At 46.9% G+C, this 18,748-nt stretch overlaps 1 protein-coding gene across 2 annotated transcripts; it reads right to left on the minus strand.

Moving 5' to 3' along the window:
• Window positions 1-1,663: 1,663 nt before the first annotated feature.
• Window positions 1,664-18,191, minus strand: LOC135916440 (mucin-19-like). Of its 2 annotated transcripts, none has more exons than XM_065449791.2 (7): window positions 17,965-18,191; window positions 13,495-13,614; window positions 6,938-10,180; window positions 3,659-4,621; window positions 3,479-3,541; window positions 2,092-2,146; window positions 1,664-1,899 (listed from the first exon to the last, which is right to left on the minus strand). In XM_065449791.2, exons 1-7 carry the CDS (start codon window positions 18,002-18,004, stop codon window positions 1,875-1,877), a joined length of 4,509 nt encoding a protein of 1,502 aa, XP_065305863.1. In that variant the 5' UTR covers window positions 18,005-18,191; the 3' UTR covers window positions 1,664-1,874. The 2 variants fall into 2 exon arrangements, with proteins under 2 accessions (XP_065305863.1, XP_065305864.1); XM_065449792.2 differs by having other exon boundaries at window positions 2,052-2,146.
• Window positions 18,192-18,748: the final 557 nt, after the last annotated feature.

Here is an 18,748-nt window from a genome sequence, read left to right on the forward strand (position 1 = left end):
AATCCACAGATTTTGTTTCATACTGTCCAGTTATTCGGTTACGCCTTTTTTGTAATATTTTAGGATAGCCTAGCCTTTGTTTCCAAACTTCTCAACTTTCGCAGCAAGAAAAGAAAAGCGTTGCCGCTGGTTAAGCATGGCCTCCTTCCACACAAGCACTTTCGTCTCGCTAGTCATGCGTGCTCCTGCTTACATGATTCCGGAACAGAATTCGGATATACTCATATTCGGACTTACCATACAGATCTACTGATATTTCCTATCAATTATTTCTCCCATGCTCCTGTCCAAATAAGTTTGAACCGACAACCCCTGAATACTACAGGCTTAAACAAAAAGGTAAGTCTGCATATTTGCACGTATTATTTTCGTTTTCCTCAATTCTTTCACGAACGGAATCATTGTCACCGCTCTAATAAGGGCAAACATATTGGAATTTCATTTTTATAGAAATATTTCGTTTGAAACGCGTTTATTACATTCTGATGGCTTCGTGCAGGTGGTAAAGGAGCCACGTACTGCCTTGTTTGGTTGCGTTTATACGCTGTAGTTTAAGGCTGGTAGCTACAGTACGGTGACATTTGTAGCGGGAAGTCGAGAAAAACGCAAGTTTACCGGAAATTGATACGCAAAATCGGAAATGCGCGACCAGCCGGGTAACAACAGTGGCTTAGCGAGTACGATGAAACTGGTGATTAATAATATCGGGGATGGTTGCAGTAGTGCAAAGTCAAGCGTTGCGCTGCAAGCAAACAGATTCATTTCTTTTGCCATTCTTTCAACTGCATAAGTGTCTTGCTAGGACGCGGACTCGAGTGGTATTATTCGGCAAAGGGCGCCAGAACTAACCTACATGAGCCCACCGAAACTTAAGAGTGCCTATATGATCCTGTGTGATCCTGTGTAATGCAGTGAGACAAACACAGAGCAAATGTAGCAGTAACGAAGTGTATTCTTTTTTGCTGCTGGCGTAAATTTTTGGCAACACCGTAATTGTCAACAATGTCTTTCTAAATGTTCATTAATTTTTTTACACTTAGCTGCAGGAATATTAGCTCAGTGTTTGGCTGCTTGAGCTGGTTGAGCTCTGTGCTGCACCGTGCAGGCCGCCCATGTTTACGACTCCGTTAATCCGTCAGAACACCCAGCTAGGCTGTGCATACCGGAATACCGGACAGGCTCGGCGCTGCGACAGAACGCTCGCAACGTACAACTGGAAGTAGACGACATGACGTCACATCATGACGCAGTCAGTGACGGCGTAGGTTAGCCTCGATCACTCGGCGAATGAGTTGAGGAGAAAAAGCATGGCTAAGGAAGAGGGTGACTTGCAATCTTTCGTAGCTCTCTTAATATGGGACGCTTCGTTCAATTTGTGGCGCAAATGGTTTACCCAACGAGTCTACAAAATGTATCAAAACCATTTCAGGGAACTCTTAAAATGTTATATCATATTTGCTGCTATCCTTAGAGGTACGGCATTTTGGGATGACGTGTATTATTACATGCAGTGCATTGTACATTTGCACGTTTCCTATCCTTATTTCACAATGTGTCCTTAATTATTACGTATATTTCAAATCTGTTCCAAAGTTTGTTAGTGGCATAGACAGCGTCGTAGAGTGTGTCGTACGTCTGATGCAAAGTTGCTCACTCATACGTGTTCTTGGTTAAAGTGTAACATAAAGAATCATTTATTAAATAGAAATGTACCCACTGTCACAATCTGCAAATGCAGTGGAAGGCTAAAAATTGTATCATGAAAAATATACGGTTACATTACAATGAATATTCAAAAGCACAGAAAACGCCGTAAGGATGTGTTGTAAAAGAGCATCCTGCGCTCAGGCCACCGCATTCAGTCCCAAATGGGTTTACTTCGCATGGTGTTGTGGAAATCTGAAAACGAAGTGAAGGTCAAAGACCATGCATGCAAGTCAACACGGATCGCATGCGTTTTACGAAGCACTTTAGAAGTATGTACAGTTATATCTAAGACTTAAATATTTACGACTTGTTACATAAGTTTACGGAACGGAAAGAGTCTTTACACGCGGAAGGCTACACAACTATCGCAATAGTTAGACGAACTCGCTCTCGGTGTTGATTGGTTGCTCCACCGACGCATCGCCATCTTCATAGATTTCTGAAATAAGAAATGGGACCAATGTCAGGGCTCATTCAGTTAAGGTAAACACTTCGTTGTCATGCACAAAGGAGAAAATGGAAATGGACATGCTTTTACGGGAAGAAAGACGCTACAGAAAATGGTCTGATACAAATGATATGACTATTTCATGTTGCTTTTTGTGTTCTGTTCTAGTCATGCTTTACAATGTTGGATTCGAAAACATGCACCAACTTCGTTTCATGATAATCTTTATATTTGTTTTCGCTGTTACTATCCCATTTTTTGAGAAACAAGCCTTTAATTGAATTTTACCGCACATTATACAAGCGCGATTGTGGCGGCCGCCGTTGGTCTTGTTGACGTCCTGCAGACAACAATTAATAATTTGGTGAGTGTTTCAAAGCGGTTATAGGCTAATTATAGCCTGGAATACTAATTGCTGCCAATAACTGCAGCCATTTTTTGCACACATGGCAGGATATTGTGGCTAATAGAGACTTCACAATGTTCTATATTTAAATTGAGGACCAAAACCACGTTGTCGAAAGACCACATGACGAAGTATTAAGGACAAGCTGTTTTTCTCTTTGATTGAGACGCACAAGAAAAGCATTTCACAGTCACTTTAGCATACGGTAAAGAGGATGAAGGCGAAATTCTGCGCGCTCACGAGACATTAAACTACTTGACGTCATTCGAATGCGTTGTTACTTCCTGTTACTTCTTTTCTCCCACCGAAAGTCGTGGGTTACAGCACCCTAATTAAATATCTCCCTGAACCGTGGCTTAATTATCTTCGCATTAATTACCACCATAGGTCGCGCGTTCGACTCCCACCAATGGTAGTGGGTTCGAGTGCCTTAATTATGTCTTAACACCAAAGGTCGTGGGTTCGACTCCCAGAAATGGCCGTAGGTTGCACTCCCATAAATTTTGGTGCCATTGAATTTTTATGCCATAACGCCGGACATCAGATTCTTCTACCCATGAGCCACTAGAGGTTGTCGCCTTAATAGTGCGTTCACAACCACATGCGTTAAGTACGTGCTTAGCGTCTTTGTTTGGCACGACTACCTGTCATGCTCATCCAAAGGGTTAACTTTACCACCGCAGCAGTCCTTGCGTTACGAAAAACGCTTTAAAAGATATACAGCATTCTTCAAGGGCACCGTAACTATTACAAGGCGTATGTAAGGTTACGTCTGCACGGACTACATGAGCTTCGCCACGCCGCTGTGTCTCCTCCAGTAACGTTAAAATAGAATGAAAGCTTTTCACTAAGGGTCAGTGTAATTAGTATTTGTTAACGTGCTTGTCAGGGGGAATAGGGCGAAGGGAAACACTTGCCCAATAATTCCATATCTTCCACAGCAGGAGCCTCGTCAGGAACCCCCGATCTCCTGTAGGCCACTGCAAAATAAAGAGCGATTTCATGGGTAAACTCGCGTTATCGTTCAGGAGACATAAAAGTCAGATTCTGTTGCACGGTTATCGTACTTTTTAACAAGTCACAGAAGCATTGCATACCAGGAATATGCGGTTCATCGTAGATTGGTCCCTTCCAAATCGTCATCTTCGGCGGGTGACTGGCTTTGAAGTGGGGATTTTCACCTGCGCTGTGTGCTCTGTAACTCTGCAAAGGGCCCAGTGCGGCTGGATGGGCTGCGGGACTTGTCTTCAATGCGGGAGCGTCGATTGGCACGGCTGCATTCTCTTTGTGAGCAATCACTGGCGCAAAGTGCAGTTGAGAAGCATGATTTTGTTCGTTCACATTGCGCCTGTAGCCTCCGTGAGCCAGAGTCCGATGACCGGGTCGCTTAACGACAGGCTGTATGTGCCTCAAGTGTACCACATGCTCTCGTTGCGTGCGGTACGCTGGTTTCACAGCTGGAGAATAGCGCGGATAGTTCTGGTAAGCGGGTGCGGCGTAAGGTATGTTAGCCGCAGGAGGATAGCCTGCCTGGTAACCTGCCATTGGGGCAGGATTATGCTGGCCTTTGTACGTAGGAGCATAGGCTACGTGGTGACTCGCTTGGTTTGTAATGTAGTGCTCTGAAGGATTTGCACGTGGAGGCTGATATTGTGCAACGTAGATTACTTGTTGCTGTGGCCTGTAGCTTGGCATGTACGCCGGATTGTAAGCTGCATGTTGGGCTTGCGGATAGGCAGGACCGTTGACTGGATGATATGTCGGTTGGTAGACTGGATGGTAGGCAGTTTGCTGGTAGCCAGTGTAAGGTTGTTGATACTGGACCGGCTGGTATGAAGGACTCATGTGCTGGCCTTGGTAAGGCAGCATATTGCCTGGCACGTAGGTCATATGAGGGGCAGGCTGATAAACACTCTGTGGTATATATACGACGGTTCCAGAAGGTTGATGATAGGGTGGTGCCTGATAGGGCTGATAAGGTTGATAAGCCGAAGATTGTTGATATGGAGGACTTAATACTGGAGGAGGTGGGTACACTACTGTCTCCGTTGGTGGTACAACTGAAACAGAGGTTAATTTATTTTAAAACCACACGATAACGTAGCGAGAAAACTTCACTTGAACAAGAGAGATACGAGGGAAATGTTCAGTGGGCAGATAGGCATACATTATTGCCCACCTTTTCCCATCGGTCGCTGACATAAACTGCAGGCCCTGAATATAATTGTGGTTTGAAAGTTGTTTTGCCTCTTTTTGTTTAGATAACTTCCTAAATACATGCCGGAACATGATACCAAGTTCACTCTGAAATACACAGTGAGAACATCTTTGTTACATACTTTTCTACCGTTCTTACTGTACATGTCTTGAAATCGCTTATGGCAGATAGAACATATCCAGTCATTGAGCTGGGTCACTTGAAAAGGCGGACATTACTTATGCGATAAAATGAAACGTATAATTCATATCGCAAGAAAAGTTCAGTAATTAAGTTTTCAACTAATTACTTTACAGCACATGCTGCTACTTACGAATTGTAACCGGTGAGCTCGCAAGGCGTATCCACTTGGAAAATATTCTCATTTTGACTCCATGTTCGAGATACGCGACGCGTCAAACTTTCGGTTAAAATGCAGTTCTCCATCGCACTTTTAATAGATGCTGTTTTATGCCAAGAAACACAAATAACTGGGACGCCAATGTATTTCGGCGCGTACGTTGGGAATGAAGCTGAAATCATCGTCAGAATTTGTAACAAGAGGATATGCCTTGCGAGCTCAACGAGTACAATTATTAAACTGCAATATGTGCTGTGAAGTCATTACGTAAAAATGCAATTATTAAAATTTTGTTCATTTGTCAACTAGGCATTCTGATTTCTTGCCCCTTTCCTCAAGCAATTAATATCTAGTGAGGAGCAGTGGGAGGCTGCCTTGCGCAGCTCCAGGCTCGATCTTCAGGAGGCCATCCTGGAGTGGGCTGAGAGGATAAAGGAGGCCTACTTCAAGTAGTTCCTCCCCCACCCTCTATTCCATTGCCCCCTTCCCTTTAAAGAGGGATAAATAAAGTTTTTCATCATCATCATCTCCGCCTCTTTACATATTCCATCTCAAAGACTTCAATCTTGATATCTGCCACAGGCGATTTCCGCAAATTATGTATTTGTCTGAAAAGAAAGGCTATATATACATAGCATTCGCACGATTTGGCAGTGTGTGACTGCAACCATTGTTTTAAACTGGTGGGTCTTCTGAGCTAAAGAACGACGCATAATAATGACCATGAACCATTAGGCTAATTTGCTTTGCCAAAGTTATCAATTTTCGCAAAGACGCAATTATAAAAACGAGAAGTGCATGTGTTAAGTGCACGTGCTAAACACATGTCTGTAAAAAATTGAGCTTACGTGCTCACTTATGGCCACAGTGTACCATACTAGAGTGCATCTGTAGCATTTGCATCACATCACCGTTCCATAATATACAAGGTGTCTAACGCACGTGGCGCAGTAAGTACTCTGTGCTACTTCCTGCAAGATACTTCATGCTTACATCTATGCGTCGAAACATGGTAGTACCTTGTGATTCAGTTACCTATAATTAATATAAAATTTTGATCAGCTAAATTAAATTTTCGCGATAACCTGCTGTGTTTTATGCATCAAAACTTAAGTGTGGTTGCGGAATGATGAACTGCACAATAATTTTGACCACTTGGTGTTCTTTAAGTTCACCGGTACCTCCGCCAAGCACCTATTGTACACCAGTCCTCGCTACGACGTACAACGCCTCTCTCTGCGGACAACTATAAATCGACTGGACTCGAGACCGTTCCATGAAACAAAGATACTTGGACCGTGGCCACACGCGTCGCTGGCACAAAAAGCGATTCGTGAACTAGTACAGCACTTGAATTGCGCCAGTTTGAGAGACGGCTTATAGTGGCCCTGTGGATCCTCCCATGTGCACTCAGTGCTCACTCTCTTACTCTTTTCCTCTTTCTGTTCCCCTCTTACCTTACACCCAGTGTTGGATAGCAAAGCGGATGCATGTCTGCTTGACCTCCCTGCCTTTCCTCTCCTTGCTCTCTCTCTCTCTCTCTGTACCTAAGGGCACAACTGTTTTTGCATTGGGGCACAATAAGAATGCGACTGCTGAGGCCGGCAATTAAACCCCCGACATCTAGCTGAGTAGAAGAATGCCATAACCATTACTGTGACGCGTTAAATTAAGGTGCATTTTTTCGTGTGACCACCTTCATGAAGAGTCGAAAGCAAGTCTAAGCATGCGCCACAGTGTTAATTTTTTCGTTGCTATATAAAATGAGAATTTAGAAAAGAAAGATAGGTATACAGCGGTAAAGTTCCGATGTCTTACCTGGAACAGTTTTTTCTGGCTTGGAGTCCGGTTTAGCTGCCTCTGGTTCCACTTCAACTGTAATGTTTTTAATGACTAGCACTGCTTCTTTATCCTTGTCCTTCATACCTTCATGTGGTCTTTCCTCTTGAACAACCACAGCCGTAGGTTTCTTCTCGGGTTCATGGTTGTCAATTGAAATGTGCGTTTCGGATTCGGTTGCCTCGACCATTTTTGTTGCTTCTGGCTTCTTGATGTCCTCTTTGGAGTCTTTCTTGTCTTCAACAATGACCTTTGTCTTTGATCCCTCAGGTACAGTGACCGCTACCGGTGGGTCGCCTTTCACGTCAACGACAGTCTTACCCTCGTCCGTGCGAAGAGTTCCTTGAGTTTTACCTGGTGTAGCGTCTCCCTTGCCGTCCCTAGCTGCGCTGGATGGAGCAGGTAGCTTCGGAACCTCAGTTTTCGGAATTTCCGGTTGTCTGTCTTCCCTGCCTTCACTGTTCTTGTTGGTAACTGCCTTCATGACAGTAGGTGGGTTCTGCTGCTCCGCCCTGGGCACTTCTGAGCTGTCGCTGGCCTTACCTGGTCCTTGTGCTTTAGGCTGTTCCGCTCTTGGAGCTTCAGGCTGGCCAGCTTTGTTCGCTCCCGCAGGAACATCCACATTTCTAGGTACTTCCTGGGGCTTGTTTACTGTCTCTCCTCCGCGAACAGATTCGCCACCGCCAGCCTTCAGCTTTGCCGCGTCCCCATCTCTGGCTGTGTCGCCCTTTCCCCCGGCATCAATCAAAGGTTGCACTTGCTGTGGCCTCGACTGCTCTGTTCTAGGTATTTCCAGCTGACTAGCTTTGTTATTTCCGCCCACAGGAGCATCGGCACTTCTCGGCACTTCAGCTGGCTTGCTTGAAGGATCAGCTCCCCGGCCAGATTCTCCACTGCCAGCCTTCGGTTGTTCTGCTCTCGGAGATTCCGGCTGACTGGCTTTGTTCTTTCCGCCCCCAGGAGCATCGGCACTTCTGGGCACTTCAGCTGGCTTGCTTGAAGGCTCATCTCCCCGGCCAGATTCTCCACTGCCAGCCTTCGGTTGTTCTGCTCTCGGAGATTCCGGCTGACTGGCTTTGTTGTTTCCGCCCCCAGGAGCATCGGCACTTCTGGGCACTTCAGCTGGCTTGCTTGAAGGATCATCTCCCCGGCCAGATACTCCACTGCCAGCCTTCGGTTGTTCTGCTCTCGGAGATTCCGGCTGATTGGCTTTGTTGTTTCCGCCCACAGGAGCATCGGCAGTTCTCGGCACTTCAGCTGGCTTGCTTGAAGGATCAACTCCTCGGCCAGATTCTCCACTGCCAGCCTTCGGTTGTTCTGCTCTCGGAGATTCCGGCTGACTGGCTTTGTTGTTTCCGCCCCCAGGAGCATCGGCACTTCTGGGCACTTCAGCTGGCTTGCTTGAAGGATCATCTCCCCGGCCAGATTCTCCACTGCCAGCCTTCGGTTGTTCTGCTCTCGGAGATTCCGGCTGATTGGCTTTGTTGTTTCCGCCCACAGGAGCATCGGCAGTTCTCGGCACTTCAGCTGGCTTGCTTGAAGGATCAACTCCTCGGCCAGATTCTCCACTGCCAGCCTTCGGTTGTTCTGCTCTCGGAGATGCCGGCTGACTGGCTTTGTTGATTCCGCCCCCAGGAGCATCGGCACTTCTGGGCACTTCAGCTGGCTTGCTTGAAGGCTCATCTCCCCGGCCAGATTCTCCACTGCCAGCCTTCGGTTGTTCTGCTCTCGGAGATTCCGGCTGATTGGCTTTGTTGTTTCCGCCCACAGGAGCATCGGCACTTCTCGGCACTTCGGGTGACTTATTTGTAGGATGAGCTCCAGCACCAGGTTCACCGCCGGTAGCCTTCGGCTGTTCTGCTCTTGGAGATAGAGGTTCGTTCCCCTTGTTTGTGCTTCCGGCCGTGGGAGTATCGGCATTTCTTGGCGCTTCCAAGGCCTTATCTGTGGTATCTGCTGCCCTACCAGACAAGCCACCTCCCAACTTGGGGCTCGCTGCGTCATCAGTTCTGACAGTGTCGCCTTTTCCACCGTTACCAGTTGGCCCTTGCTGTGGCGTCGGTGGTTCCGCTCGTCCCAATTCAGGAAGACCGGCTTGGCTTGCTTTTGAAAGCGCAGAAGCGTCAAGTTTTTCTGTGCCTTCAGTGGGCTTGTTTGACGTACGAGCTCCTTGGCCAGGTGAGTTTCCTGGCTGAGACGAGTGCACGGGATCATTTGCAGCCCGCGCCGCAGCCGGTGGATCAGTGTTCAAGTTCCTCGTTCCGGGCGTGTCTTGTCGCGGTTCATCGCCTACGCCAGCGGGTGCACTCGCCAAGGTTGCTGCCTCTTTTTCGTTTTTACCAGCTTTACTCGCGTCTTCTCGGGGGGAATCTGATCCTCCTGCATCTTTCTCCATGTCAGGCTTTTCCCCAGCCCTTGCCATCAGATGATCAACTTGAGCAGTGCCAGAAGATCCGCTTTGCGCACTTTCTGCAGGGGATGCCTGCAATGCAGGGGCAACGGAGCCAATTGAACCCTTTTGTGGTAAGGGATTTGCACGGTCGCTGCTTGAAGCACCGTCCTCGTCAGCTCTAGCTGAAACGATGACAGCCGGAACTCTGCCTCTGTCAGTGCGTCCGCTGCCTATTGGTTCATTTTCATGCATCCCGTTTGGGTCGTCAGATTTAGGTGGGCGCTCTCTCTCAGGGGTCTCGGCCTCCTTGTTTCGGGAAACCAGGTCTTCCTTTCCGATGGGTAAATCAGTGCTACTAAGTTGTTCTGACGTAACGTCACCCAGTGTAGTCATGCCAGACCCTCCAAAAGGCTTGCCCTCGTTTCCCGTGTCACTGAGTTCCAACAGCCCCTTAGCTGGTGCTGTTGTGGGGTACGTGCTTGGTGATATTGCGTCTTCGGATATGGATGCCAGGTATGTCTCAGTGGTCCCTGTTTGCACCGTCGTCACTGGTATCAAGGTTGACAGCTGCGAATGACCTCGTGAACTGTCGCCAATGCTGCGGACTTCCGGCTCAGTTTGCAAGTTCGAGGGCGAGTCGCTAGAATAACCTGACCACTCCGTAGCAGTTGCTAGACGGCCGAGAACACCGTCGTCCGAATCGTCGGTTGGGGCTTCGGGAAGCGAAGCAGAAACGTTGGTCGAGGTGCTAACGTCATGCTCAGGTTCTGTGTCTTCAATAGCCCCGTAACGAGAGCCGCCATACTGGGAACCATCTTTTGGTACTTGTCCTGCTCATGAGAAAAAAACAAAGCGTAGTCATTGGTGAATATGCAAAGGCAGAGCCGTAAAGTTTCTCAGGCAAGTAAATGTAAACTTAAAGTTTTGTACTTTTACTAAAGAACCTTTTACTCTGTGCCTAAGTGTTCTTTAAACTATATGTCTGTGAATGAGGGTTTGGCATCACAAGTGATGCCGCCTACTCTTTCTAGCTCTAAAACAACTGCTGAATTTATTTTTGCAACGTTAGAAAGACATGAAGCTCTCTGTAGCAGCAGTAGTAGTTCACTGCAATTTTTCAGTATGGTATATGACACATAGGATCTCGTAATGTCCACAAGGAAGCTTGCGTGGCAACATTGGCTTGCGAAAACAAATACAAAGAACAGATCAGTATCTGTGATAAGAAGTGATCACATATTGATCACAGAAGATGTGATCAGTATTGCTACAGTAAAGAAAACAACCGGAGTACAACTCACAATAGCTTCTAACAGCGAAAGAGGAGAAAGAAAGCACCGGGATCAACGCAATGGCTTACAGAGGCTTCAACACACTTCTACGATAATATTGGCGCTTACAGAAAGAGACATAAATATTTACGCGAGAGCGTTAAGAGCCCCGTATGGCAAAAAAAAATAATCTAGGCGTCGGACGTCGCTTGCCGAAAAATCATCCCGAACCACAACCACGCAGGCCCTCCGCGTGGCGCAGAGGCCAGAGGTCACTTACTTCGCTTGATGCGCAGAGGTCACTTACTTCGCTTGATGCTGTCGCCGCGCTTGCTCACACTAGCGTTTTGACAGCGAGTATCCGTGGTCATCTAGTGGGATATGTTCATGTTTGCTTGCGCGCGCGGACACCATGCTTGTTAATTCACTTACTAAGCAAATGCTTTCAAGTTTAGATGGCCGATAAAACTCCTATCCCTACTTCGTATACCTGTCTACTAATTTGCTATCGCAATCGATCCTTCGCATGTCGGGAGCAACTGCGGCTTCTTTAAACCTATAGTAAATGCCACGCTTTACGTGGAGTGCTTAAATGTGTAACTTAATGGTCTGAAGGACCTACCCTAACGACTCAGTACGTTTGGACAGTATCGTCAAAATCGTTTCATCGCCCCTTTAGAACCCCAATCACTCCCATCCACGTATTCACCTTATTTTGATATTGCTTAGATGTTAAAGTGCGAAGCCGCGTTCCTGACAACTTGTTTCGTAGGAGGAAGGGTGCAGAATAATAACCAATATTATCGAGCAGATTTTAGACGAACTGAAGTTTGATAAAGCATATGCAGTTTCTTCTCACCGAAAATGTTATTTAAGAATTCCAACAAATCTGGGTTGCACACCAGCAAATTTGCCTTTTATCTTGCTCACAACTATAAACCTCTTTTTTTTTTCAGTCATATAGCTGCGCAATGAACGAATGCTAGTGCGATGTGAACAATCGTAGAAATCTAATAATGAAATAAAAGAAATGCTCTTAGCATAGGTATATTTTGCTATAAAGTTGTATCATACCAACAGTATGGGCACGATTTCATTCGTTGTGGTTCATTTCACGCTAAAATTTATAGAAAATGGGCTTGCAATGTTTCACTAAGCAATCTTCATAAGAAAGGAGGTTATACTTGCTGGCGTGTAACAGATTTGCAAAAGAACGGGTTCCGAGAAAATCTACTAAAAGGATTTAGAACATCTGCATCAAACACTTTTCGCCTTTCGAGTGAAACTGCCACTTTTTTCCTTTCGCTTCATTCCCGTCAAAAAGCAACCGCGGTCGCCAATTATCTATTCCGCAACCTGCGCTCCTCAGTGAAGCGATGACTTCATCACCGCGAGAGCAAGGTTAGGTTTAGGTGCTTGGGTAACAACGCAGTAGCAGGACACCGGACAGGGTAACACACGACGAGGACAAGCATTGACTGCTAAATGGTGGGGTTTACTGTGAACGATGGATTTATACCCATTTTAACACGCACTCCCCTCCGTGATGCTCACTTGGCTGTGAGAGTGCTTGTAATAAAGTGGCAGTTTCGCCCGAAAGGCGAAACATCCTTTGCAATAGCTAATTCGTTGACAGCTATACTAAGTAAGGATAGTAGTTTTATTGGCCATATAAAGCTATAAACATAAGCATACTAAGTAAATTAACAATCATGGGTAAGGCACAAGCTGGCATGAGCGCATCTCACTCGCTGACCGCAGAAACAAGCTGCCAGAACGCTGGAGTATAAGCGGGCAGCAGCAGCGATCGAATTGAATTTCGTGCATTTGCCACATTAACGCAAACTAAACGTCGAAAGCGCAGCTCATACGAAGCCACCGGCAATACGCGCACTCTGCAAATGTCGCAGATCGCTTTGAAGATAAGGCCCGTGCGGGCGCGCGCTTTGGCCACGTCGCAGATCGCTTTCAAGATACGACGCCCACACGGCCGCGCTGTAGAAGTTGCAGCCGCCCGAGAGCTCCCCCTCCCTCGCCGCGCATCCGGGGTTAGGAGAGGGCTGGGTTCCTCCCGGCCTTCATCGCCCGCGCATGAAAGATTGCTGCGCCGTGCTCCCTGATGGGCTGCAGAATTTAAGCGTCTCTTTCCTCCTTCGTAATCACCATATATACGCGAGATTGAGCCGCGTTCGCAGGCTCACCCTCATACGCTTTCACTCGCACATACGGCATACGGCGCGCGTTGACGATTTTATCGCCCTCGGACTTTATACGGAACCTCACGCCGACGGCATAAATGCGCGTGGAGCGTCCATATAATCGCTATCGCAATAATAAGTAGATGCAACAAATGTACCGTTACCTTATTCTCTGTACGGATTTTGCGTTACCAATGCATCATGGAAAATCGTCGCCCAGGCAAATCCATTACGCTTTTCGGTTTAGGCTATTGGTCACATGGAAGTACATACATAGTTCATCCGCAAAATGTGACCAGGGCACAAATACGCGTTCAATCTCACTAGCTCGGGCGGCGACATATGTAATGGTTAGCGACGCTCCACTACAAAGTTCATCTGCGTTGCCAGCGGTCTGTAGCAAAGGGTTCACAGGAAGATGGAAGCTTAATGCGATCAGCAGCGGCCGAGCAAAAGAAGGAATAGCCTGCAGTTAACTTTCGAACAAGAGGACTTCGCCATTGCTCAGACAAGTACCCTTGTCAAAACGTCGGCTCCAGGCTGCACCTTTCTTCGTTCGGCCACTGTTGTCTGCGTTCCCAGATATCACCGAGTTGAGCTTGATAGCTCAATGAAACAAAACTAGAAAGATTAGACGAATAACAATGGGAGGAGGTGCTTCGAGAGTATGTTTACCTTCCATGGAGAGCAGGTCGACCGAGAAGGTTACTGCTCCCGTCGAGGCGTCGTCAGGAGCGGCCTCCACTGTCACTGCCGTAGGCATCGCTCTGGCAGTCGTGATGGCAAGCGCAAGTACTGTAACGGCAATTTGAATAAAGTAGCTATGGCACGCATCGTTCACATATTTATGGAGCTTGCATGCAAGCTTCAAGCGCACTTCCTATCCCTCTGCGAGAGAGACGATTACATGAAATCCGAGCACTGACGTGGGGAGATGCCCCAGACTCGGAGAATAAATTCCAGCAGCACAACGCAACGACTTGCGCTTCCAAACACAGTATAGCGCCGCCTCCCTGGGCTTCAGAGACCACAGACGAAGCACAGACTAAGTTTCACTGCAATTACATGGTTTTTAATGCATTCAATCGTTTTGCTGAACGTACTATGATAGTGCTAGAGATACCGCGGCCTGTGTTGGAACCGATGAGGGTGCAGGCATGGATCACTTGTACGCACGCGCCTGCTGACCGTTTGTTTCATATGGGCACTAAAGAGGAAATACAATTCGAGCTATATTGGTAAACTGCATACATTTGCCCGACACCATGAACACCGCTCTTATCACGCAAAGAGGCACGGCAAGTCAAAAAGGTCGCACGAATGTGTGGCGACGCCACCTTGAAGTTCTTGAAGTTCGCGCACCAGTAAGCCGTGACGCCACGGATTTTGACGGCGAAGCAATAAGCGTCCCCCGCAGCATGTCTCAGCAAGGCTACCGGGAAGCTATCGCATTTGACTTTCATAATCGCCTTCCGTTCGTTTCTGCTGAATTTTCTTTCTCTTGTATACCTAGTTTAACTTAATAGCGTAAGACAAGGAGCCGGGTGCTATCCTCATTAGCCTGGTTGCAAGAGCAGACGGATCTAGCTAGACAATCGCCCCTTCACAGAATAAAACGTTGTAGGACACTGGTCCAGACGGGTTTCGGCACTCAAGGCCTTAAGGGCTCTCCTGAAATGTTTAAGGGCTTGTGAATTGTGCGACCGTCTTTGAATGTTGTAGTGCGTAGTATCGCGTTATTGTGTCAATTTTTCTCAAATTTTTCTTCTTTCTTCCTTTATTCCATTTGTCCTTTTCCCCAGACGGGGTAGCCAGCCAGTACTTACACAGGCTAACCCCCCTGTCTTTCCTCCGCTTCTCTCTCTATCTCTCTTTCTAGCTTGTTAACATTCACTCCAATGTCGCACTTCCTGCTCACGTCAGGCTTCACTCACTGCTTACCAGAGGTGACAAAACAGCCACGCATCTGAAGCAGTGGAATGTGGAGATAACAAGATTGTACCCGTTGTTGTATGTTGCGGGTATCCCAGAGCGGCATGTGCTTCCCTCGTCATAAAAAGTATATCTTAGAGAGCATTGCCGTAGCTCGCGATTTGTGGTTTCATAGTTGGGATGTAATTCCAGAACGCCTGGGCCTATCTATCCGCGTAAGCGTTACAAATATTCTTCACAAGTACCAGGCCGGTTATCTATATGCTCTAAGGCTGCTGATAAATAAAGCGCCGATTTCACATGCGAATGGCTCAGCAGGCAGTTTATTGTCGCCCCTGCGACGTGCTTCTGAGGTCGCTTGCACAGAAGTACTTTGTGTGCCCTCCTGATTAAGCGAACTAGCTGATTCTTCCACTTCTCTGAAGAAAAGCACATTATGAGTCACGTGACTATATTCTGTTGATCTCTTCAGGAATCAACAGAGGCGCTTAGAAATAAACATCAAATACAATAGTCATCACTCAATACATTTTGGCAAACGAGACTTCATTCCACGAGAGCTGTGCGCGTTCTCAAGCGGCAGTCACCCTCTTACATCAAACGGGTTGGCTGAATGCTGTTTTTCACATTTCTGTTAGGAGTAGTGTTGCTGATTTCATGCCATCCAGCGCAGAATTTTCAAGCAGAAAAATGCTGACAGAGATTTTCGGGACGTGTTCCACGATATATTGGGCTCCCTGAATTTCGTCTCAAGTTCATTATTTTACCAAGATGGAAATCGCTACCAGTTAATCTTTCTTGTTTTTTTAATTATTGTGTCATAATGAAAAGTGAGATAACTTTTTTACTGCGGTTAGGTGACTAAGCTTATATGAACCAGCTTTGTTCTCATACAGACTGGTTTAAGATGACCATGTCTGGCGGTCAGTTTGGTTGGAAATTGGCTATTGTTCTGATGTGTAGTCACATTTATCTTGTTGTTAGCAGCCGTCTTCAATTACCATGTACACCCGGCCACAAAAGTTTACGGACCACGAGATCTCAGAAGACGTTTAATTCCAAGGCGGCCTATAGCACTAGCTAGTAAAAGTGTATACGACAATGTTGTTAGCATATTGTAGTCGAGGCCTGAAATGCAAGTACCAGGCTGCATTGTGAGGTTGCGGAGATATTCAGCTTTTTCTCAAATTTCATGATTCGTGATATTTTGTGCCTGGGTGTACATGTGTTAACAGTTTCCGTCTGTTTCAATTTCTTGTCCCACCTTTACGATAACTTGCACTGTAGCGAACAGCTTGGGCTTGATAAACTGCAAACCCTTTTAGCCAATTTTTCAACTCCTGCAGATTCTTTTCGCTGACACAGCGGCATCGCAAGTCTCTTAATGCCTTGGCATTTCTCAACAGCGCACAGATTGCAAAAGGTGCTTTGGAAAAAAAATTGAAAAATAAATTCCAGTAATAAACAACTACAGCCACACGACCTGTGTTTCCTGGCCACTTGCACCGAGTAGCCATATTATCTTTTCTCTGCAACTTCCTGGCACGGCTGTCGAGAATAATGTTAAAAGAACAAATATACTTTCTCTTGCTTTTAGCTATGGAAAGCAGGTGATAGCTATGCTCAAAATTTTACTGCGACGTAACCGGAAGATTTGCGGGTGAGTATTAACATTTAAATAAGCGCGATGAGGCAGGGACGGTGCTTAGTGAACTTGAGAAGCAGCGCATATTATCTACTGTCTAGAATAATTAGGCTTCAGTGTTGGTACCAATTCATGAGGCAATATTAAGAGCTGTAGCATCGATCTGATATGTAATATCGATGTTCACATACACGACTAAGAATACAGAGCGTATAGCAACTGCTCATCGTCTGTAGATGGCAAGTGAAATCAAACATGAAAAGAGGCTATTGATTATAGCTCGCTGAGCCGTCGATCATATATTGGCACGTGTATCGAGAATGTATTGGCGAATGTGCGCATTTACACCAGTTCACCACCAAAGGCAGTGAAGGGGCCCCCGCATTCTGCATTCAGATGCGGCTTTTATTTTATCAGTTGCGATGTTACCGTGTTGGTGAGGCATCATGTATTAACACTAGCAAGAAATGTCACTCGACAGGTCAATTGTCGATGTTGGAAAAGACGAGGTTTTGCATGTGACAGGGAAACCGCAATGGAGAAGTCCGGGTTAATTTCGAACTCCCGTGTTTCATCAATGTGTAGATAAATCCAGCTGCTTGGACGTTCTTGCATCCCAGGACCATCGTAATGTGCCCCACGCGCCTTCGAATTGAACTCGCGATTCATCCTCAGCAACTGAACGTCGTAGCCATGGAGCCACTACGACAGGTGTCCTGCCTAAACACTACCTAGTTCACTCTACGGGAAGATATGTAATGGTGATGTAGATCATCTGTTATTCATGTAAATATGTTCAGCGCTGTGAGTATCGGTTCACAATGCCTATGTAAAGAGGTGAGCACTCAAGGCGCACTCTTGCGGAGCGTAGTCAGCAAACTTTAAGGTGGTAAACAAGCGTCATGCACGGGGAACGTGCTTCACTTGCGAAAAACCTTTTTCCCGCAGGCGCCAACCCACCTCTCTTATTTTATTTCTTTTTTTATGACACGGAGTAACAAAGTGCGTCACCATAAGGTTACTCTGACGCGCAAGCCGTGGCTCAATTGCCTGAAAATTGCAGCAGCGTGTTGAAGATAGATATACGTTTGTTGATGACAAAGCTTGCGCGGCCCCGCCCTCGATCGCCGAGTGGCATTGCATCGAGAACACTACTGGACTGACAGAGAATACAGCGTCTTAATAAATCACCACAGCACATTCGCACATACTTTAGCAAAGAACGCTTTAAAACATTACCAGGTCGAACATGCTTAAGTTGCACAGGGAACAATAAGGACGCCGTAGTGAAGGCATCCGGGCTATCGTGCAAAGCCAGATGCACACGCGTTTTGGCATTACGGAGCCCTCGGAATGCAACCGCCGCTGCTAGGAATCGAACCCGCAACATCGTGCTCAGCAGCGCAGTGCACAGCCGCTGAGCCTTTTGCGGCAGATCAGGAACACTTCCGCCGATTGCACGTGGTTGTCGAATCGATGCCATGGTTGCGGGAAAACGGACATCGAGGAAGACGCACGCAAGACCAGCCCTGACAGATAAGTAGAAACTCAACAGCAGTACAACTTACCTGCTGCCAAAAGCATCGTGAAACAGCGGCGAAGTCTCATCTCCCAGCCCTGTCGTTCGTTTGCCGCGACCTTCCTATGCCGCCACCGACTGCACCTGCAGCTTTCGCCACGGTAAGCTGACGACGTTTTTAGCCAGAAAGGCGCATACTTTCAGGTGGCCGTGTCCGCCGCAATTTGCGCATTTGACGCTTCTCGCGTGCCATGTAAACCGGCCCTTGACCGGCTGTTTACATCCGCCCCCTGCCCCGCTCCCCCTTACTTGTTTTCTTGCTTCAGATACTGAAATGTTTTCTCGTGCAGCCAATGGGAGCGGTAAGCCGAGCCTCGTAGTTAGCTAATCGGCTTTCAAAGCGAAAGCTTTCGTTCATGTTCGGCTGGTTTCACGTTCCCGCGTCGGTGGATGTAACACGCGGCTGTGACGTTCACGCGAAGCTCATGTGCCTTTCTTCGGGGCAAATTGCTGATGCGGAATGTCCGACATTGTTCTGCTTAGCATGCGCGTGCGGGAGCTTCATCTTCTAAATACCGCTGCCAATGGCAAAAGTAAGATAGCTAAATGCACTCAAGCTATGCTGCACCAGCCACGGAGTGTTCGGAAATCGTCAGTAAAGGCAGCAGAAGCTGCACTGCTCGAAAGTCTATGCAAAAAGCCAGTTTCGTCTAAAACGCTGATGACTTCTGTCAACAAGAACGCTGTCTTAAGCCCTGCTGAGTCGACTTTCTGTACGACTCAAACACCTGATGCGATTTTTTTTTACTGTGAGGAAGTGAACAACCGACATG

Source organism: Dermacentor albipictus, chromosome 4 (genome assembly GCF_038994185.2).
Source record: "Dermacentor albipictus isolate Rhodes 1998 colony chromosome 4, USDA_Dalb.pri_finalv2, whole genome shotgun sequence".
NCBI classification, from domain to species: Eukaryota; Metazoa; Arthropoda; class Arachnida; order Ixodida; family Ixodidae; genus Dermacentor; species Dermacentor albipictus.